Here is a 24,523-nt window from a genome sequence, read left to right as displayed (position 1 = left end):
ATTCATAGAACTCACTGCTGTATTATGAACACCATTTTGTATCTGTGAAGTTGCTGCACGTGTGCATCATAGAATTCACTGCAATATCATTAAACTTCCACCTGCAGCAAAACACCAGCCTGCCTCACTTTTTTCTTCTGAAGCACTAACACGTGTTATGTAATTCCAATAAATAATTTTGAGAGTAGTCATTTTAAATACAACATTTTAAATACAACATTTTAAATCTGAAAGCTAGACAGGTGAGCTTAAAAGGTGTCACATTTTTCTCTTGTGTATTTTAAATTGATCAACTAAATGTTTCTTCTTGCACACCAAAATGACAGCAATTTTGAGACTTTTACCATTTTGATAAAACATCCTAGATCAACTACACTACCCTTTTAATATCATACTAACCTTTATACAGCTAACAGATGAAAGACATTGAAATCTATAGACTGTATATATTATACATCTTTAGCAGCTTGTCTCAATTTTCTTTCTGGAAAATTACATCTCTAATTAAGTTTCTGAATTGATATTTTACTTGGAGTAAGTACTTTGACTTCACTTTACCTTCAAGCTGAACAGAGAAGTGTTTCCATGGATCTATTTTTAAGTCTGATGATAGAAGCTGGACCTTCAAAACTACAGGAATATGCATGGGGTGGGGGGGGGGGGTAGTAAACATACAACATCCGAAATAGGCTGAATTGTAAGGAGTTCATATTGGGAGATCGTGGGTGCACTCCCTGCAATTTTCGATCCATTAAAATGAATGGATAGAAAATCATGGGGAGTACACTTGTGATTTTCCAATATGCACTTCCAGCGGACATGGCTCCAATCAGGAACCTGCATTTGTAAAACTTACCCTATATCACAGATATATCAAAATTTATACTCTATGTCAACTAGATTCAATAAATTATCACCAAAGAAAGCTGATTTGAGATTTTTACAAGTTATTTAAATACAATAAAGTAAGAAAAGTGTCAACATATACTTTGCGTGGAAATGCAATGCACATAAAATACTTAAAATCAATTTTCTTGCTCGACTTATGCTATAACAAATGAAAGATGTCAGAAAATGTAAGTATACTTAACACTTTTTAAACTAATTCATTCTACTATGAAACTCCATAGCCTAGAAATTACTGTTGCCAATATTCCCATGACATTCCATTGTTCATTATTTCAAAAGGCATCAACCCATTTAAAATAAATGGATTAATGCCTGTGGACAGAAGAATACCATAGGAATATGTGAAGCGTTTATCTGTTACCACCAACAATAATTTCTAATCTCATACAGTAACACTGAAAGACCTTTTTGTGCAACATATACAAAAAAAATGGTTGGGTAAAAGTGAGTTTGGAAGGAAATAACAAATCATCTAACCCCTGCTCTGTAGTCATGCTCAAATGATGTAACCCACAACAGCAACATTCACATAATTACTTGAATCCTGATACTGTGTAATATAACTTTTTCTCTCTCCTACCTATCTATTATTTTAACAATATTTACAATGCCAGCTTTTGGTCAGGGAAGCTGTAAATTGTTGGTGATTTATTATAATACATATTTGCTTTAAGTTCTTATACAGTGACACCAATCAGAGCATGTTACATTGTAGTGATGTAAGCAAGTGCATGTATCACTCCAGTAATAATGTTTTGGAATTGTACTCCCAGTGAGATACTGAATAATTCAATTTTTTTAAAAGTCTTTGTTATCGACGTTTAAATAGATATCTGCTGATTCTGCAAAGCATCATATTTTATAGCTATATTTAAAATAATTGCCATTTAATGAAAAGACTGAGATGTGTACACAGAATGCTGAATGGGCATAATTTTTAAGTTTTAAATCCAGTGCATTGCAGGCAAAACAAAAGACACTCACATGTTGCTTTGGCCCAAAGGTATTAAGAGAATATTACCATTATATACATATGAATTAGGATTTCTTAAAAGCTGATCCATTTTAAAATTCCTTGAGATGTTTCAGTGGTTTTACTCAATAAACCACATATGTATTTGATTTTTTTGCAAAAATTAATATTGTTATGATAAATCAAATCCTGTTTAGCAGTCATATTGCCTGCACAGTGACTGAACATGACAAACAACTGCAATTGTAAAATTCCAGATCCTTCCCCTTATGCTGATCAAAACATAACAACATTATCCTAGGGCAGCATTCTGTCATTACTTCATTATTGTTTCACTGCTGTTAAATTATTAAACCTTGCCTTTTCTGATGATTTAACGCAGGCAAAAAATCACTCTGAAACCTTTGCATAATTATTGACTGACAAGTACCTGTGGATCGAAAAGGAAGAAAGGATGCCCATTTCGTATCTGCAGCACAACATACTCTTCCTGGTTTCCCACAGACACAGCAAAGAGAATCAAACCATCAAGTTGACTGGTCCTGAAGCTGAGTTTTATACCTATCATAGAGAAACAATCAAATTAAATCCATCAGCATTACTTTTTTTTATTCTGAAAGGGAAGGCAATTAGTAAAAGTCAGCAAAGCAGCATAAATACCAAACAGGTCTGAAGAAGTGTTAATAGGGTTTATTAGAAGGAAAGTAATAACCAACAACTTCAATGATGTGTGATCCACTCGACCAATATTTTGGTGAATTGTTAACCCGGTTCGGATAATCCAGATAGTTTAACTATCCAGCATAATTTTGAATATTTGTATCATTCTTTTAATATATGTCACTTGTCTAATTATGCAGTGCTCTAATTAATCAGAATTCATCTTTGATGTGTAAACAGTGCAAATTCTATTATCTGTACTCCTATTATCTGCCAGGATTTTTGCAGGGCATATTCTTTTGCAAGACATTGTTTAATGCACAGCTTCTTTTGTTATTTGTCTTTCATTTCTTTTTCTTGGTGAATAAAACTACATAATATTTCTTTTGTTATTTGTATTATACATGTCTTCATTTTCATGCCTAAGAAATTGCTGTAACTATGTGTAGAGCAAAATGTGGGGACTCTAGATAATCTGCCAATTTCCATTGTCCATCAGGGAGAGTGTAGGTCTCCTCCATAATGGTGAGTAATAGTGTGTTTCCATTGTATTACTAAAGCACCTCTATCTATATCAATTTCAAATTTATCTTGCTTTTGCTGCCATTTCAAAGCTTTTGTGCAAAATGTTTCCTAACACTCCATTAGCTAAGGCAGTATAAGATTACACAAGATGGGTTTTAGGAACTTTATGATGTGAAGTCATACCACGTGATATAACTCTCAATATTTTGTGATGGCAAGCCTGTGAATTTAAAGATTTTATCCTGTTCACACAAAAAGTCACAGCAGCAAAACTGTTAGGACTTCATCACATTTTTACCTATTTACAGAATTTTAGTACGTAATAGCATAGTTGTACCAATAATGTAGCTCATCGATACATAGGCCATTATTGATGCAAAGCAACAATTCACCAAATCTTGGCAACCTGCCATAGTATTAGTGAGGGATCAAGTTATGGATCTGAGTCAAATAGCTCTTTACTTGTATGGTTAGAGTAATTATTTGAATGAAGGAATAGAGAGTTGTATATCCAACTTTGCAGATTACACTAAGTTAGAGGGCACAATAATTGGTGTGGATGGAAGCTGGAAGTTACAAAAGCACATAGACTAGGTGAGTGGGAGAAACTAGGACTGATGGAGTTCAATATGGGGAAGTGTGAGGTCATCCACTTTGGATCTGAGCAAGATAAATCAGAATATTTTCTTAATAGTGAGAAACTAGGAGCTGTGGAGGAACAAATGGCTTTAGATGTTCATGTACACAAATCAATTAAAGCTATTGCACAGGTACAAAGAGTAATCAAAAAGCTAATGGAACATTGGCATTTATCTCAAACGGGTTGCAATTTACCTGAGGAAGGAGGAAGCCTCCGAAAGCTTGTGAATTTAAAATAAAATTGCTGGACTATAACTTGGTGTTGTAAAATTGTTTACAATTAGGGTTGCAATACAAAAGTGAGGAAATGCTGTTTCAGTTGAAAAGAACCTTGATCATTCCCCACCTGGAGTATTGCATTCAGTTTTGGACACTGAACTTCAGGAAAGATGTATTGGCCTTGGAAAGGGAACAGAGTAGATTCACCAGAATGATACTAGGGCTGAAAGTGTTAAATTATTACGACAGGTTGCATAAACTTGGATGCTATTCCCTTGAGTTTAGAAGGTTGAGGGGTGATCTAATCGAGATATTTAAAATAATAAAGGGATTTGATAGGCTAGATACAGAGAAACTATTTCCTCTATTGGGGGAATCAAGGACAAGGGGGCACAATCTTAAAATTAGAGTTAGACCATTTAGGAGTGAAATCTGGAAGCATGTTTTCACACAAAGGGTAGTGGAAGTCTGGAACTCATTCCCCAAAAGGCTGTGGATGCAGGGACAAATGAAATTTTCAAGACTGAGATCGATAGATTTTTTTCTAAAAGAAGTTGCATATATATAGGGCCTTTCACGACCTCAGCATTTTACAGCCAATGAAGTACTTTTGAAGTGTAGCCACTGTTGTAATGTAGGAAACATGACAGACAATTTGCGCACAGCAAGGTCACTCAAACAGCAATGAAATAAATGACCAGATCTTTCTGTTTTAGGTGTTGTTTGAGAGATGAAAGTTGGTCAGGAGACTGGGAGAACGCCCCTGCTCTCCTTTGAATAATGCCGTTGGATCTTTTACGTTCACCTGAGAGGGCAGACAGGTATCAAAGGACATGGAACAAAGGCGGATAAATGGAATTGAGGTACAGATCAGCCATGATCTAACTGAATGGCGGAACAAGCTCGAGGGGCTGAATGGATCTACTCCTGTTCATGTGAGCTCCCGCACTAAATCTTAAGGTTAAAGGAATAATTTAAAATCAATACCTTTCTTTTCTTTTTATTTCTCAATACTTTCCTATTATAAATAATATATTCACTTTGAACCAGCAAAGTACAATTTTTTTCACAGCCAGAACTTTTCTTGACAAATCATATTATTTGGCCAGGTCACCAGTTATGAAACAAATCATATCACACTGGTCCCAAATGATTATCCTGTGTTTACCACCAGCGGTCATTGCAGTTTTTGAGTTGTTAGTCAGCAGTGTCATCAACACTGTGCTATAAGAAGGGAAAGAGATATACTATTATGATGATGGTCCAGTAAGAACAGGTTTTGTTTTCATCTCAGCAAGCCTCATATAGTGGAAGCCTCTTAATGGGAACATCCCCATGGTGAACAGAACATTATCGTTATCCAACTGTTCCTATTAATCAAACACGGCATGGGGACTGAATCGGTGCTTCAGCAAACGCTCCCTTCAAATTAAACATTCCCGTTAAGATATGAACCCATAACTATTTGACTACAATTGATCGCATACTGATTGAAAACAAACCTGTTACACCCGTGCCGTGATCATAATGCAGTACTATATTAACTTGTCAGTTTCATGCTCCGTGCACATAAGTATTAGATCCTCTAGCGTGCATTCGAAGAACAATTTTAACAACCCAGTCTGTAGCAGCAACGTATCTTCTCAGTTCTACATACCTATTAAATTTCTAATTTCACTCATTTAAAATTTAAATTATAATTATGATATTAGTAATAATTACCATTTTAATATAATAATATGATAATGAAGGTGTCCTCTAGCCACAGTTGTTAGTGGGGAATTCTAATGGATTAACAAAATTACTAGACAAACAAGGCAAATTTATTTACATACAGGTTATTTTAAAAATGTGGCTGGGTTATAAAGGTTTCTGAATAAAAATAAATTTTTAAAAGCTCTACAAGTATTTTTTTATTTTATTTAAAGTGCAGATATTAATAAAAGTAAAATAAAAATTCCCTTAATATATGTAATCGTTTCCAGCAAGATACAGGAAGTTAAAGGTTAATTAATATGGTTGCTATGGAAACATTTGGGGAGAACACTTAGCAGTACCAGATGGCTGTAAACTTCATCATGAAATGACCAAGAACATTCTCACTGCACTTTATTGGGTAGAAGGACAATGTATTTTCCCTGCCATTTTTCTTTTTTGCTCTGTCCTAACATTCTCAGATTCTAAAAAGACAGTGTCCCTCTGGATCTGGAAATGATAATACAAATACTTATGAGTAAAATTTCACAAAGTTATGCATGTGGCTAATAAATTACATCGAAACTACAGCACAGAAACAGACCATTCGGCCCAACTGATCTATGGAAGTGTTTATGCTCCACACGAGCCTCCTCCCTCCCTACTTCATCTAATCCTATCAGGATATCCTTCTATTCCTTTCTCCCCCGTGTGCCTATATAGCTTCCCCTTAAATGCAAATATGCTATTTGCCTCAACTACTCCTTGTGGTAGCACGTTCCACATTCTAACCACTCTTTGGGTAAAGAAGTTTCTCCTGAATTCCCTATTGGATTTATTAGTGACTATTTTATATGTATGACCTCTAGTTTTGGATTCCCCCACATGTGGAAACATTTTCTCTACGTCTACCCTATCAAACCCTATCATTATCATATAGACCTCGATCAGGTCACCGCTCAGCCTTCCCTTTTCTAGAGAAAAGATCCCCAGCCTGTTCAGCCGTTCCTGATAAGGATATCTTCTCAGTGCTGGTATCATCCTTGTGAATCTTTTTTGCACCCTCTCCAATGTCTCTGCATCCTTTCTACAATATGGAGACCAGAACAGAACTGTGTACAATGCTCCAAGTATGGTCTAACCAAGATTCTATTCAAAGTAAACATAACTTCTTTGCTTTTCAATTCTATCCCTCTAGAAATGAACCCTAGTGCTTGATTTGTGTTTTTTGTGGCCTTATTAACCTGCATCGCTACTTTTAGTGATTTGTGTATCTATTCCCCTAGATCCCTTTGCTCCTCTATCCCGTTTAGACTCTTATTATCCAACCAGTCTGTGGCCTCATTCTTCCTACCAAAATGCATCACCTCAACTTGTCTATATTGAAATTCATTTGCCAATTACATGTCCATTCTGCAAGTTTATTAATGTCCTCTTGCATTTTGACGCATTCTTCCTTTGTATTAACTATACCCTCCAATTTGGTGTTGTCCGCAAATTTTGAGGTTGTACTTCCAATTCCCGAATCCAAATCTGTACCCCTAGGGTGTACAGACACACAAATCACTAAAAGTAGTGATGCAGCACCGATCCCTGTAGTACATCACTTTCCACCTTTTGCAAGTCTGAGTAGCCACCTTTAACCCCTACTCTCTGTTCTCTGTTTTGTAGCCAGCTTGCTATCCATTCTGCTACCTGTCCCCTGACACCACATGCTCTGACCTTAGCCATGAGTCTACAATATGGTAATTAACGAAGACCTTCTGGAAATCTAAATATATTACATCTACTGCATTACTCGTCTACTCTTTCTGTTACTTCTTCAAAGAATTCAATAAGGTTGGTCAAGCATGACTTTCCCTTCTGAAATCCGTGCTGACTATTCCTTATTATATTTTCGTTCTCTAGATGTCTTTCTATTATATCTTTGAGTAAAGATTCCATTATCTTTCCTACCACTGACATTAAGCTTACTGGTCTATGGTTCCCTGGACTTGTTCTATCTCCCTTTTTAAATATAGGAATAACATTAACAAATAGGAGCGAACCATCAGACGCTCTTAACAGGAACATTCTATTCCATGTATTCTGATACATGGATAAGTAAAATAAAATAAGATTCTTCTTACCAAATATAGGGTATAATGATGGTTTTCAACAGCAGTTTATGACTGGCAGTTTTCCAATCACTTCTGACAGCACGGTGAAGCATAGAATCTACCCCTCCTCCCACCCACAGTCAGTACCCAGTGGAGGTAATATTAATGTTTGCCGATAGTGTAATGAGAGCGATATCGGATTGACCATCCGTTGTACACCTCTCCCGACTTTTGATTCCTTTGACTTCAATTAGATTTCTTTTTTATTAGAGGTTTATTAAGACATGGAATGCTCTACCAGAAACAGGAGTGGAAGCAGAATCCATAGCAAATTTTAAAAGAGAACTGGTTAAATATTTGAAAAATAAACATTTTAAAAAGTACGAAGAAAGGGAGTGGAATGGGACTTAAAGGATAGTTCTTTCAGAGAGGGACCAACGTATGATGGGCTGAATGGTCTCTTTCTATGCTGTAAAATTTTAAGATTCCATAATTCTAAATGGCAAATGTAGCAAACCCTAAAATGGGAAATGGGGTAATCGCTTAAAGAATACAATAGCAACAAAAATTCCTCTTCAAACATCTCAAATTCAGTCTCCATCAAATTGAATGATAGACATATGGGTTATGGATTCCTCCTAAACTTCCATCATTAATGCTATTCCAAGTGCAGCAAAAAATGAAGTGATCTACATTAATGGAAGGATCCACAAAGCTCTTTTTTACTCTTTATGAGCTTAGGTACTTTGTTACTGTAAAACGCTCCTAAACCAAGCGTGCAGCCCTACAAAGAACTCATAAGTTTCATCAAAACTCTAGCTGACAGTCTCTTGCCTAAACAATCTTGAGGGACAACTGTGACTATGAAATTGTAAAGCAAACATCTGAACTGCTAAAATATGGGGCTGGCTTGTGAAAATTTCCTTTGTACAGATTCTTCATGTTTGATGATGGCTCAGAGTTGGTTATTAAAATCACTTTTACAATTCCATACAGTTCTTCTATTAGCATGATAACTAAAACAAACAGGACATTTTTGTTTTAATCTACTTACTACATAACCCAAATAACTTCAGTCATGTTTGCATTAATGCAGCATTAATCATGTTGTTGCGTATTAATGAGTCTTCAGGCTATGCTAATTACTGTCACAGATTCTGCAGCAGGCCATTAAATATACAAATTACCGAATTAAAGATCCGGGCCTTTTCATGATTAATCTTAAATGGGTAAAAACTAATGATGTCTATAGAAAGTTTTCCTTTACTTTTAGCTGATTTTGTGATTATGACTAAATGTAATCAATCTAACTTCTTCTAAATGATGGACTGTAATTTTTCTAAAACTAGTTGATCTCCTGTGGGGTTGCTCACAGGCAAAGGTAATGTTAAAAATTGGGTTTCTCTTCCAGTAGCTGTCTTTCTGCTTGTCTTTCTCATTCTTTCCCTCGCCCTTGCTTTCTCTTTCTGTTTCCATTCTCCTCTTTATGGCGTTTGTACACTTTCTCTCAATGTTGTTTCTCTATCTCCATTTGTGCTTGACTTTTTTTCGCTTCTCCTTCTGTAAAATTTATCAAAATCTTACTTCCAAAAAAAATCATCAGTTCTCAATGTATTAAATAAATCCTGATGGCACAAAAACATACACTTTATTATAAAGCCAAAATACTAATATGAATATATATAAGCATATGAAAAAAGAATGAATGCAATAAAAAAATAATTTGTTCGACATAGGAAGTGCTTTTAAATTTTATATTTATTATGGTTTCTTTTTTGGTGGCAATGTAGGTGCAGCTTTTATGTTTTACAACCGTACTTTTTCCTCAATTTATTACCTAAATTAGCAGAAACTAAGGGAGCATTATTTACTTAACCTGACAGGATCAGATCAGATGCCCATTTTACACTCTGCTCGATTTTACTTTCGTTGAAGTCAATGAAAGATAAAACCAGGCCGGTTGTAAAACAGGCACCTGATCCTGTCAGTTTCCCACAGGGCAGGCTAGGTTAAAATTATCCCCCCAAGTCTAATTTAGCACATTTCTTTAAATCTATCTAAGTTAATTAATACATGTTTTATTCACTTGTTCTCTTCTTTCAAGTTATTATTTTTTATTATAACCTGTTTGATAGTTAGCTCTGGAAGTATTCTCTCCAAAAACCCAGGATGTAATTAGGTCACCTAGCTTGTAAAACCAGCAGACAGAGGTGGATTCTGGGGTGGGACCTGTTTATGATAGGACTTGGCCCCGTAATAGCAATGCTGGGGTTCCCACGGGGCAGGAGGTGGTTCCTATCTCCATCCTCTTTGACACTCATATCACAATCAATGATACCTGCCAGAATTCCCGCCAGTCCCGCCTCTGGTACCCCCAACATATTGGTACTGCCAGAATCTTAAAGGATAGTTTTCTTAAAGCAGCCAATCACAAAGCAATCAGATACTTTAAGTAAAGCATCTTTTGTGGAATAGGGACAATCTTCCCTTCTTTATTTTTTCTTGTGCTGGGCTTCCTGGCATTGCTCCCGAACTGTTTCCTACATTACAACAATGACTACAATTCAAAAAATTAGCTGATTGACTGCAAAGCGCAGTGGGACACCCTGAGGTCGTGAAAGGTGCTACATAAATGCAAGTTCTTGCTTTCTAATGGCCAGCTAACTCCACAATTACAGACTCCACCCTTCCCCCAGTGAACACCCCAGCTGCACCATTACTGTCCATTGTAGGTAAATAACCAGCTTCAGGGAATTATGATTGGGTCAAGTATGCATACCAGAAGACCCATTCTTCCATTGTTATGGTAGCGGAGCATGATCACTGCTTTTTGGAGCCAGTATACTTTCGAGCTGATCATTTTATTCCAGTTTATGTTTGTTTTCTATATGACTTAGTCTTTATGTTTAAATTTCTTACTTTACTGAAGCTTTAGAGATTATTTTCTGTAATTTCTCTATATTCTGCTGCTCTTTGCTGAGAAGTGCTGAGCCTCCAGCTGTCAAGATGCTCCCTCTCCTTGTCTGTATAAATGTCACTTCTTATACCAAGCCTGAGCCTACCTCCTACCCCAGTCACATGGAGCTGTCAGTCTCTGATCTCTCTCTCTCTCTCTCTCTCCTTCTCCCTAGCTCTGAGAATCCTAATTGATCTTAATACTGTTTCTCTTTGCTAAATGGCTGAGAGAAAACAACAAAGTCTGGAACATGGAATCACACCTGCACAGCTGCTAAAGATCTAGAATGTTGTCACCATGCAGAAGCCTTTTATCTGCTATGCAAGCACATATATTCCTCAGATCAGGCCTCAGAAGGTGAAATCTCCTCTCAGTCCTCCCACGTTCAGTAGCTAATGCATCAGACAGGCTCCTGGGGCTCAATTTTTGGACGTCCGAGCGGGTGGGTTCGTGGCGGGGAGGCTCTGAAAATCGGGGATTCCCGGAGCCAGGCTCCAACCCGCCCACTTCCAGGTTACCCAGTGACGCGCTTAGATGCGCGCGCAGCCCCCGCATGCGGGACTCCCGCCGGATCCCACTTAAGGCAATTAATTTGATAGTTCAGGTCGTTAGCAGACCTGATTTGTAGAATATTTTAGGAGCGGTGGGATTTTCATCCAAACTGAGCGTGTTTCCCGCACTGGGGGAAACACTCCCAGTTGAAATGGACGTGTTGCAGCCACCAGCCTGTGGCAGCTGCAATGCTCCATTTGTCAGGTTGGGGGGGGGGAGACCCTCACTCATTGCAGGAGGCCACTCTGTCACTTTGGACAAAGTTTGGCCTGCACCACCCTCCTCCTAACAATAAAATTCACAAACTTGCATCCTCAACCCCGGTGTGCAGACACATTTACCTACCTTGCGAACCCCCTCAAACGTACATCTTCTGGATGGGGGCTGCCATAGCTGCAGTCATGACCTCCTCGGAGGACGAACAGCATCACCAGCCTCGCCGGCCACACCGTCCACCTCAGACACGTGGAGCTCCACAACACAGTGCTGTGACACATCCACCTGCACAGCAGAAGGGAGGGCAACCGCAGAGAGAGATGCATCGCAGAAGGCACTACCCTCGCCACGAGGTCTACAGACCGAGGCTCAGCTTCCTGGACCTCTCTGAGCAGCAATGCACACGGAGGCTCAGAGTCAGTCGACATGTAGTCATGGACATCTGCAGCCTCCTTCATGCCGAGCTGCTCCCGGCTGGCCTGAGCACCATCTTCTTACCTGTCACTGTCAAAGTCACCACTGCCCTCAACAACTTCTCCTCCGCATCCTTCCAGTGTGCCACCGGGGACATCGCCGGCGTCTCTCAGTCGTCTGCACAAAAGAGCCCTGCAAATACACCTACACCCACTCTGCAGTGACACAACGGGTGGCATCAGTTGTGGGTCTTCATGGTGATCCTCAGGAAAGGGCATTATTGCACAAACCAGACAAGATTTGCAAAGACGTGGCAATAGTGGTGACAATACAATATATAATGTGAGTTGATCAGAAATCAAATATAAGTAAAAACCATGACAAACCCTCAAACACCCTTGTGCATCCCCTTCACGCTCACGACACGTTTGCCTTACACTTCCTACTACACATACGTGATGCATGCCCTGTGGCTGCAGCACAGGTTGTAGCAAGTTGGGTGAGGCTGACCGTGAAAGAGATGCATCAGAGGGTGAGTATGAGGATTGGGTTGAGTGGTAGGGGTGGGATGAGTACTGGCGAGGTGAGTAAGTGCAGGTAAGATGAGGATGAGCTTTGAGTGGGTGTGAGGAGTGATGTGATAGAGTCGTGTTGGCAGTGCAGAAGGAGATGTGAGGTAGGGGCAGTGATGTGGCAGATGGAGTGTAGGGGAATGAGTAAGTGTACTCACTTCGGCTGACCTACTTAGGTCATTGAAGCGCCTCCTGCTCTGTATGCGGGTGCGTAGTATGTTGGTGGTGCTGGTGACCTCCTCTGCCACCTCGAGCCAGGACTTTGTGGTGGCAAAGGCAGGCCACTTCCTCCTGTCCGCCGGGTGGAAGATCTCCCTCCTTCTTCTCCTCACCCCGTCCAGTAAGACCTGGAGTGAAGCATCATTAAACCTGGGAGCAGCCTTCCCCCTGGGCTGCTCCTTGCTGTAATTTTGCCTATTTTCTGCAGCATCAGTCAGTGGAGGACTGCCCCTTTAAATAGGGCTCCCCCAGCTGACAGCCTATGATGCGGGTGCGCAGTCCACCCACTGTGCAGCTTTCCAGCGTGAAACCCGGAAACCAGGGTAAGTGGCTTCAATTAGGCTGCGATCGCGTGGGGAACCCATCGATTTTACTGGGCGGGTTACCCACGGACCCAGTCGACCCCCCGCTGGCAACCCGCCTCCCTCCTAATATCGAGCCCCTGTTTTCTCTTGTGAGAGTCCCCACCCATAGCAAACAGGCAGCAATCCTGGCCATGAGCACTGGGAGCACGCTGAGAAAAGACACGGATCTTTCTGGTGCAATAGCCACCAGACTTAGGAAGGAAAGGGAGGTGAGTGTATGAGGAGAGGAAATGAATAGCAGGGGAAGAGAGGGGCAGAGACTAGATGGCAAAGGGAGAGGGCAAGGGAGAATGGATAACTGTGGGATAGGAAGCTGGCATGTGCCTGGAAGTGAGAGGTGGGAGTGGATAGCAGTGATGGGAGAATGAAGGATATTAGAAGGGAAGTACAGATGGGAGTGAAAGGGAAAAATAAATGGTTTACAACACGGAAACAGTCAGGGCCATTCTTGAGTTGTAGGTGAGCTTTTGTTAGTTTACTAGGTTGGCCTGTATGTATGGAGCGGGGCCAAGACTACAAATAAAATCTGACTCGATACGTCAAGGCCTTCATCAGGATGGGGATGAAGAAACTATTGGAGCGATAGAAGGTGGAATGGGTAAGGTTCTAATTTTGGGGGGGGAAATTGTTGAATTTTTTTGATGCATTTATTATGTGATGAATTTTATCTTTAGGCATGTATGATGAGGTGGGAGCAAAACAGTCATGTTCCTATATGACATGGAAAATCTTTTTTGTTGCAACATAATTAAGGAGATTTTTTTGGTGAAATGTAATTAGGGAGAATATTTTGGGGGTAGGGAAATAGGTTTATGCAATATATTTAATAAATAATCATTCAGAATAGAAGCGCAAAGGCTTAACCAGAGGAAGAAAAATCTGACCAAAGTTCATCCCATATATTACAGTCACAACATTCACTACCGACACAAAAGGATAGAAACTTTTATGCATTGCGCATGTATGTCCACCATAAAATGGGTGCAAAGCATGCGCATGCGTTGGGCCCAGAGTTAAATTCGTTGGGTCCATTTTTTAGGCGTCTCGGGCGGCCGCATAAAACAGGTATTAGGCCACTTGAATATGTTAACCTGGGGCCTAACGCCTGTTGAAGGACCCCTATACACAAGTTGTTACCTGTCCAACTCAGGATTTTTTAGTGGCCCCTGTGGCCACCAACTAAAGTAAGTTTTTTTTCTATTTTTTAAAAACTTTCTATGGAGTCAGGAGGAGCAGAGGTATTCCCCCCGACTCCACAGACCTCGAGATCATCTCCCACTATTGTCCACTCCAACCCTCACCCTGTCCCGGAACTCACTTGAGGGCTGCTGCCAGCGAGGCATGAGGTCTGAAATTGATTTTTCTCACCGGGCGAGCTGCCTGTGGAGATGCGGCCAGCACTGGCAGCTCGCCCCGAGTATGTAGATGAAACCCGAGGACCATTTCCAGGTGATCCTTAAGCCTCTTGGTCAGGGTGCTGAGTGCCACATCAGACATCCCAGTCGTGCGACCAGTGCTGCAGAGGGGGGAAGGGTGCTTTTGAGATGAGATCTGCTTGTTAGTTCAATGCAGAACCCAAAGACAAGTAAGTCTTAAAAGTCTATTGCCATGGAACGCGGTCTTTTCAGAGTGGACAGCTAATCAATTTGACAGCATCATCTCTCTGCTGAAGAAACATCGAGTCTACAGCACAGAAAAAGACCATTCAGCCCAAGGTCTATGCCAGCATTTATATCCCACACGAGCCTCCTCCCATCCCTCGTCATCTAACTATTGCAATGCCTGAAAAGGCGCTATATAAATGCAAATTGTTGTTGTTTTAGTTACTGGCCTCCCAGACAGAAAACATAAATCATGTTAATAACAGATCACCTACCCCATTACTTTTTAGTTCAAATGGCTGCGGCACGAAAACAGGGATAAATCCAGGAAATTCGTGTTCGCCATTGACTGCAATGGAGGGGTGAATGATGAAAATAAACTTTTATCGGCATAGGTAAGGGTATCGATGGAACGGCACAAATGTCCCAGCAAATTATGGCACAACACAACTAATGGCAAAACTCACTTATTCCGTTATTTCCTAGAACTTTTATGTTTTAATAATGGTACATGCCATTAATACATCATTACTACGCACAAGTTTCCAGTCCAATGTATGATTTACCAGCCAGTAAGAGCATTAGAATGGTACATATTGAGAACCTAATTATGAGAGCAAGATATGAAATTCCCTTAAACTTGTTAAGGATGCAAAACGCATAAGAAAGGGGGGACGAGTTAGTTACATTGGTCTCTAGCATGAGATTGATAGAAATTCTCAAACTCACAATTTTGTGAGATACTTCATTTATTCACTTCCTGAAATTATAAATAGATATATTTTAATGAATTGTAGAAGGCTGCATACTGAAGATTTAACATTAAATGTTATTTCAAACCAGTGGATTACCACTTTTGATATGTCACACACCAAAAAAATCAATGAGTATTATCAAAAATCATAATTTCAATTGTTTTGTTTTGCTTTGATAGTTGCTTATGACATTAGTGAGATTTGAAAAATAGCATTGCTGTTAACATGACAAAATAATTACCAGTAAAGTACGTGTTGACAGGCAGAGTTGAACTAGGAAATTTGAAGTAGCCATGACCAGGGAACCGTGTTCCTCTCTCAGCATGAACAAGGTGGCTAAATAAAGACGTATCCATCCTTTCCAGCTGGTACACTGGAGGGGGACCGTTCATATCCATAGGTGGTTGCCAGAATAGTTTCATCACTGTGCTGTTCACTCCTTCCACTCTAGGTGCACTTTGTCCTGCTGGAGCTGAAGATGAAAACATGGTTTAATTAATCCTCCAAGCACTGATTATCATTTGCAAAATAAAATAATAAAGATAATATCATGCATTTTAAAAACCCTCAATATCATTTGTTAGTATCCACTTGTGTCAGTTTTATCTAGTTTGTACTGAAAGCCCATTAAAAATATGAACTGAAAATATTGCTTTTTAATCCTGTCAGTAATGAATGAATGGCCTTTATAACTTTCCAAATACACTGAAGATTGCTGTGACACACACACACACATTTCTCTATGTTTCTGATATTGATGGCTAAGGTAAAATTGCAAAAGTGCACAGTACCATGTTGCCTTTCTTATTTCATTGTTGGCTAAAATTGAAAAAAAAACATATTTATTTAAATGTTATCCCAAATAATGTTCAAACATTCAGATGTTATTTTAAAAAAGACAAAAAATATAATTAAATAAAGTACTAACTGCTATCCTCTTTGCTTTAACACTAACAAAAAGCTAATAAAACAGAAGCTGTTGCTTTAACCCTTTTAGCACCTGAGTAGTGTTTATCCATAACAATAAAATGTGCCAATAAAACAATAGCTGGCCCACAATGTTCAGAGGCTGTCACAAGCTGCAAGCCCAAAATTCAAGTAGATTATAAAGGCATCTGAACTGAGACCATGCTATAATTTTCCATTATACAAACTAAACCAGCGATTTTGTAATATAATATGCAATCGACTTTGTCTTTTTATTTGCTTATCAGTTTTGATTGGCCTGAACAATGACATCCCTACCATGCACCACAGCTGCTGTAAGAGAGAAGGAGTTATTTTTGCAGCAGATAAGACTATTAACTCTAAAATATGTACCTCTTAGTAAGAGGTCTATATATTTCTAGTTCACACAAATACAGCACTTCTCTGGGGTTCTATATGCCTTGACTACTGCCTTATAACCAACACTAATTATTTACAGAACTTAATTTTTGCAGTTGTTTAGAGAAAGGCATAATACAAGTCCTGACTGTAGAGGAAAGCTGTGATGGCAAAATACTCACAGAAGTAGTTGAAACTGCCTGTGGCCACATCTACAGCCTATACGATCAAGGCTGCCAAGGATAGTACCAAATATGTAACCAAAATGCTCCACACTCTTTACAACAATCTATTACAATAAAATATATGTTACAGCAAATGTCCTAGAAACTAGCAGAAAAATAAAGAAGTTGGGATCCAAGCCCCAACAGTTCACAACTGAAGGTCTTTTAAAGGAGTTAATTTTTTTTTTACATCATACCTGTTAATACAGACCTTTCATGGAGTGATCTACTGCTCAGGATACCTGGACAGACATGAGAACACAAAGGGGTAGAAATTGGTCTTGGCCCGTTTTTGGGTGAAGAACGGTTGGCGCGCAAGTAGCATCCACCAAAAGCCGGAAGCCCGAGGGTTACCCAAAACTGGGCATCGGGCTTCATTTTAATAATTGCAGCGGGCTGCTGGCGCCTGTTCTGGGGGGTGGAGGGGGTTGGGGGAAGGATCATCCCGGCTCCACATGAAAGTATTAAAAATTACATATACTTTTGTTGGGTCATTTAAGGTTAGATTGCATGTGGAACTGGTAATCTTGAGAGGCGCAAGCCTGGTGCCTGCTCTGCTCCAGGCATGCGAATTTCCGGCAGGGATCAAAACACAGGCGTTAGGCCCTTGATTTACATATGTACGGGGCCTAGCACCTATTTCAAATGGGTGGCAGGAATGCCTGGAGAGCCGCCTTTACCAATATGACTCCGCTCCAATGCAGTCGCAGATTGGGCGTAGGGGCATTGTGCCCCGAAATTGGTCCTTCCCCCCCTCCCCCATTTTCCAACTCTCCCAAACACTGCAAATGGATTAGTTTACTCAGCTAATAAAGTTTGATAATGGTGCTTTGGACACAATGAAAGATTTTTAAAAATAACACAATATAAACATATTTGCAAAAGTCATGAGGGACAATTTTAACCCGGCCCACCTAGTGGAAACAGAGCGTTAGTAGTCCTAAAATAGCTGTGCTGCCCCATTCCCATTCGGATCTCATCCGCTGCCATATTCACCCGGGCCTTCTGTTGGACGGACCAGGCGCCCACCTGAATCAGACAAGAGCATCATTTCCACATTCAAATTGGGATCCTATGATGTATGTAAGACCCCAAATGCAATTCAAGGGACCTCTGTGTGGAGCTTGTGCCATGCATGCTTCACCCAGTAGTATCAGGCAGTGAAGCAGAAAAGGTCAGAAAAGGTAAATTCAGAATTATTTGTGTAGGGCGAGGAGAAGCAGGAGTACTTTTCCAGGCTTCATAAGACTACTGTACATCGCTGCCACCCCGGGCTCTCCCTCCGTGATCATTTCTCCCCCTCCCGAACCTACCTACCTGCCTGCCAGCCGGCTGGGCCTCCAAGTCCTCCAATATTGTGCTGGCCCAAAGCTGGCAATCTGTAACTGGACACCCGTGCAGCTTGCTGGTGGCATGGTAATGAGGTCCGGCCTTGAAATTACTGGTTCTCCCGCTGGCAGGAATGGGCAGGTATTCCCTCCACTGCCTGCCTGTTCCATGCCTGGAGTTAAAATTTACTTCATGATCTTCCCAACATTTTAACACTTAGCAAATCTTTTCTTTATATTTAATGCATTTTTGTCCTCATCAAGAGAGGGATGTTATTGCTGGGAAATGGAATACTTTTCCATTTCAGTATAAAGTTGACCAAGTCAGATATAACCACTGGGTAAAGCTCCCTCTACTCTCCCCCAGTATTGTACCTTAGAGCCAATTTCTGAAGAACACTCACTATTGACCCAATGTGACATTATTATTTTCTATAGTAGCCACCTTTGTGGCCTTTCTCGGTGAAACTAAACTGGCTTCACTCAAAATCACCCCACTGCATAAGCTCATGATTTTATTCTTTGATGGTCCAAATTCTGGAGAGTTGCACATTTTTAAAGAAAAAAAAGTACATGGCCCTAGATCATATAAAAATTAAGCAGTACTACTATCTTGCAATTTCCTTTTCAGTGGACTTGCATAAAAATGCAAAATCATGGGAAATTTTGTGCCAAGGGTCCACAGAAACTGGTCTTAGACTACCCAGAACTCCTTTTATATTGCCAACGGACACTGTTTTCCCTTCAGTATGGGCTGCACTTGAAGCTAGATCACACAGATAAGAAACAATGTGCTAACCACTACTCTACTCAGTCTCTGTATATAAATGTTACTGATATTTATGCAGGTACAACAGCAGCTGGCACAAACCAATTTTCTTTATATCCCTGTTCTCAGTTTATTTTAAAAATGAGAAAAGCTTTCATCAAATTTTGGTCAGCACTCACAGAGACAATGGGCTGGAATTTGCTGAAAAAATAATAGTGTGCGAACGACGCAAGCAGTTATTAAGGTGTAAATCGGCCAGCAACTTGTGGCAGGGAAGAGATAACCCCTGAATTGTGAATCATCACCAGTTGCTGGACGATTTACGCCACTTCGTCATTAGTTTCGTGAAAGCGGCATCTCGCACTTAACCTCCCCATGAGTTTCATGAAGTTGCTGCATTTGCACATTAATTCCCCATTAGACTCGTTACAGAAAGTTAAGTCTAGTAATTAATAGCATAAGTACCCTTTTAACGACATGATAATTGTTAATGACTGGCAGTCAACCTCTCTGGCCCAGAAAGTGAACAATCAAAAGTGTGAAGTCTCATTCCTTCAGGTTGTGAATTGTTGTTGGAGATATTAAAAATGTCAAATTTACATTTATAAATTATTTTCTTACTTTTCCTTTCTGTCTCCTTTCTCTCTCTCTTACTCCAATCTTTCCGTCTTTATTTCTCTTTCTGTACCTGATTTGACATTGAATTCACCCACTCTGACCCTCCTTCTCAATCTTTCCTCTGTTTATTTCTCAATCCTTAAATCTCATTGGTTAAGGAGATACACTGTTGGTCCTGTTGTTCACCAAGGTCCCAGATGCCCTGTTTCCCTCGTTGCGCCGTTATCAGTTCGCACTTCCAGCAACTAACAGGGCAAACAAATTTTGAGCTAAAGGATGCAGGAAAAAGTCTAACTAACCGGGCATGCCGTGAGATGTCCTGCTCCAGCAAATTCTGGCCTAATAGCTTTGTAACATCTTAGTTCTTTAGTGTGTGGAAGTCATTCACTGTGAACTATTTTTGGTTAATGTTATATTCGTATTACTGAAACCATCGTAATGATTCTTCTTGCAATCATGTTTGTGTAGCTATTGTACTTCTGAGCCAAATGCTAAATGTGATAATTCTCACTAATGTTATAAAGCACAAGTCATCTGAAGTATTCACCTAAATTAGTGAAAGGATTTCCATGTTCCCAGAATATCATGATTTTTCTGGGGGTTTTCTTTGGTGAGTCCACAAGAATGAAAACACATCAGGAAGCAATGAAATTGTCATATTTAAAATATATAGGGAGCCATATCCAGTGTGCAAGAAAACTCTTCGCCTCTAACTGGAAGTTTCATGACTCTTTCTCGGAAACACCCTACATGACCAGGAGACATAGTCCTCAAAAGATTGATGATATCCATTCAACAATGATTCACTGTCTTTCAATTTAAAATACTTACCCATCAGGTTAAATTAATATCAAAATTTGCAAAACAGTATTAGCAATGTCCAAATGCAACATTATGGGCCAAATCTTCCAGGAAAAATAACGGCAAGTTCATGCCGCACTTCGTTATTAATGCTCAAATCGGCCAGCAAATTCAGGGAAAGAAGAGATAAGCCATGAGTTTCTCTCCAGAATTTGCTGGTCAATTTACACTGCTCCACCATTTGCCTCACACAAACAGCATCTTGCCCTTAGCCTCCCCGTTATTTTTAAGAACTTGCTGGATTTGCACATTAATTGCCCATTAAACTCGCCGCAGAAAGTTAGGGCTCCTAATTAACAGCGTAAGTACCCTTTTAACGACGTGATAATTGTTAATGCAATGCCAATCAATATCTTCGGCTCAGAAAGGGAACAATTTAAACTGTCTCATTCCTGTATGTAGTAAATTCTTCTTAAGAGATTTAAAAAATTTCAAATTTTAAATTTTTTTCTTGCTTTTCCTTTCTGTCTCTTTTTTCTCTCAATCCAATTTTTCTTCCCCTCTCTTTATTTCTCTTTCTGTACTTGATTTGACTCAAGTTTACCCTCCTTCTCTGTGGTCTCTCTGTTTCTTTCTCAATCCTTAAATCTCATTGGTTAAGGAGATAGACTGTTTGTCCCGTCATTCACTAAGGTCCCTGATGCTCCGTTTCTCTCGCTGCGCCATTATCAATTCGCACTTCCAGCAAGATACGGCACAAATTATATTCGAGTTGAAGGGCGGAGGAAAAAGTCAAACTAATGGCGCATGCTGTGAAATGCCCCGCTCTAGCAAGATTTGAACCATCACCTCTTGGTGATAATTTGGAATAAAAATACTGACAGTTGAGTAATCAGCAGCATAACGCTTACTCTTAGTAAACCTCTATCTGCCACTTTCACAATAGACTATGTGCATGAACATTGCTGGTTTGGTGATGCCTGGTTATATACCTATTGAGGGAATATATATCCTGCCTATTCTGTTTTATGCACCCTGGAGCATCCCAATTTTACCATCACTGAAACCTCTTACCATGTTATTCACAATGTACGAGCAGTCATCATCCTATCTGCTTCAACTCTAAATTTAAAAAATTAAGCTTTCAGAGACATTGGGCTCGATGTTACCAGGCCTGCGGGTTTCCGGCGGGTTGGGTTTCGGGAGCGTGGTCAACGCGCTCGGTGAAATTAGTGGGTTGCCCGCGCGATCGTAGCAGGCAACACACTAATAGGAATCAATTACCTGCTCCTCAGGGGTCCACGCTGCTGGTCTGCGCGTCGGGCGGGCTGCGCATGCGCAGTACGATCTGTCAGCTGGAGGCTCTCTAGTTAAAGGGGCAGTCCTCCACTGACAGATGCTGCAACCAATGGAACAAATTTCAGCATGGAGCAGCCCAGGGGGAAGGCTGCTCCCAGTTTAATGATGCCTCACCCCAGGTATCATCAGATGGGGTGAGGAGGAGGGCGAAGACAGAGATCTTCCACCCGGCGGGCGGGAGGAAGCGGCCAGCCTCTGCCACCAAGAAGGCCTGGCTCGAGGTGGCAGAGGGGGTCACCTGCGCAACCAACATATCGCCCACCTGCATACAGTGCAGGAGGCGCTGCAATGACCTCAGTAGGTCAGCCACAGTGAGAACACGAAGTCTTTCCCCTACACTCCATCTGCCACAACACTGCCCCAACCCCACATCTCCTTCGGCACCGCCAACACTACTCTGTCACATCACCCCTCATACCCACTCAAACCCCATCCTCATCTTACCTCCACCTACTCACCTCGCCAGTACTCATCCTGCCACTAACATGTGACCCAATCCTCATATAATCTCATGGCTCTATCCCATACTCACCCTCTCGTGCATCTCCCTCACGGCCAGCCTCACTCAACCTGCCACCACCTGTGCTGCAGCCACAGGGCATGCATCACATATGTGCAGTAGGCAGCGTAAGGCAAATGTTTCGTGAGCATGAAGGGGGTGCACAAGGGTGTCGGAGGGTTTACCATGGGTGGTACCTATATTGAATTTCAGAGCAACAAACAGCACACATTATATTGGCACCACCACTGCCATGTCTCCGCGAATACTGTCTGTTGTGTCCAATAATGCCCGCTCCTGGGTATCACTATGAGGACCCACCACTGATGCCACCCATCGTGTTACTGCAGAGTAGGTGCAGGTGTATTTGCAGGGCTCTTCCGCGCAGACCACTGAGAGACATCGGCGGTGTAGCCGGCTGCACCCTGGAAGGATGCGGAGGAGAAGTTGTGGAGGGCAGTGGTGACTTTGGCAGCGACAGGTAAGCACTTGTTGCTGGGGCCAGGCAGGAGCAGCTTGGCATGAAAGAGCCTGCAGATCTCCACGACGACATGTCGAGCGAATCTGCGCCTCCGTGTGCACTGCTGCTCGGAGAGGTCCGGGGAGCTTCGCCTCGGTCTGTGGACCATGTGGCAAGGGTAGTGCCCTCTGCGATGCGTCTCTCTCTGCGGTAGCCCTCCCTCCTGCTGTGCAGGTGGGCGTGCAACAACCCCGTGTTGGGGGGATCCACGTCTCTGCGACGGACGGCGTGGACTGCGAGGCTGGTCATGCTGTTCGTCCTCCGAGGGTGTCCACGCACCACCCATCTGGCCGTTGTTGGTCTGAGGGGTTGTGCAGGGTAGGTGGGTGGTTCCTCAGACTGGAGCTGCAGTTTCGTGTCGGTCTGTCCTCTGGCTTGGCGGGGGGTGGTGGGGGGCAGGGGTTGCCCTATGTGACGCGGTGGCCTCCTGCGTGGGTGAGGGCTCTCCCCCGTGGGGTGCACCTTGGCACCTGCCTCAGGCTGCTGGCTGCAACGCGCCTGGTTGGAGAGAGACTGTTTCCCCCAGTGTGGGAAACACGCTGCGATGCAGGTGAAATCCCACACTTCCTCTTTTGACAGCTGATTCAGCTCATTAACTGACCTCAACAAGCAAGGTAAGTACTCTCAAGTGGAACCCCGCGGGCTTTAATTGCCTGCGGGATTCCCACCAGCGGGGGCCACGCACGCAGCCCCGCACGTCTTCGGGGAACCCGGAAGTGGTCGGGATCGCGGCGCGATCCGGTCACGTGACCTCATATCGGGATTTTCGGGGCCCCCCCGCTGGAAACCCGCAGGAAACCTGACCCTAAAATCGAGCCCATTAGATTCTGGATATTATTTAGACACTGCATTGTGTTATCTGTACCTTATTTATTCCCTTTGTCATTTCACTAACTAGAACAGCGGGGCGACAGCTGTAAAATGTTTCCCTGGTTTTATGGGGCTCGATTTTACACGTAAATTGCGGGTGCGTTGGGGGTGGGGGGGCTTCGAAAATTGCAGAAATGCAAAGCGGGTTCAGAAGCTGGCTCCAACTCGCCAACTTCCGAGTTTCCCACGGACGCAACTGTGTGCGCGGGCGTCCCGAATCCAGATGTCCCGCCGGCAATTAAAGCCGGCGGGATGATAGTTAAAGAGCCAAATGTACCTCATTGAGGTACTTAAGGCACTTTACTTGTAACATATTAGGTAGTTTGAACGATTTTTAACTTACCTCGGCAACTTTCCCACGAGAAACTAGGCGTGAAGGGCCAGATCGGACAAAAAGAAACAAAATAAGTTAAATAAAAAACCATTGCACAAAGTTAAAACATAAAATCAATCTACCTTTTCACCCTGCTCCGTTGTCCGATGTCTCCCTCTCCAATCTCCCCCTCTTCACCCCCCAATGTCCCCCCGATCTCCCCCTCTTCATCACCCCCAATGTCCCCACGATCTCCCCTCTTCACCCCCCCACCCCGGTGTCCCCCCCCTGATCTTCCCCTCTCCCCCTGATCAACCCCTATCCCCCCCCCGATCTTCCCTTCTCCCCCCCGCCGATCTTCTCCTCTCCCCACCCCAATCTTCCGTTCCAGCGCCGGGTGATGTCTCGTTCTCTTTCTCTCCCCCCACCTCGCGTTGCAGCTCCAGTCAGCAGCCAGCCTGATAATCAGGCTGGCTGCCGGGCGCGAAACCCGGAAAGACTTTTAATCACCATCAATTACGTTGCGA

The 24,523-nt window shown here is 41.8% G+C and overlaps 1 protein-coding gene across 1 annotated transcript in view; it reads right to left on the bottom strand.

Moving 5' to 3' along the window:
* The window catches only part of ush2a (Usher syndrome 2A (autosomal recessive, mild)), a 744,800-nt gene that overhangs the window by 482,595 nt on the left and 237,682 nt on the right, over positions 1-24,523 (bottom strand). Inside the window, exons 23-24 of the mRNA XM_067989549.1 lie at positions 15,611-15,841; positions 2,313-2,443 (exon numbers count right to left, since the gene is read on the bottom strand). Coding sequence (XP_067845650.1) covers positions 2,313-2,443; positions 15,611-15,841 — 362 coding nt within the window. The remainder of the gene's footprint in view (positions 1-2,312; positions 2,444-15,610; positions 15,842-24,523) is intronic.

The sequence above is a fragment of the Heptranchias perlo genome, chromosome 8 (genome assembly GCF_035084215.1).
Source record: "Heptranchias perlo isolate sHepPer1 chromosome 8, sHepPer1.hap1, whole genome shotgun sequence".
NCBI lineage: Eukaryota > Metazoa > Chordata > Chondrichthyes > Hexanchiformes > Hexanchidae > Heptranchias > Heptranchias perlo.
Note: the sequence above shows the minus strand (reverse complement) of the source record. Positions and strands in the feature narration are given on the sequence as shown.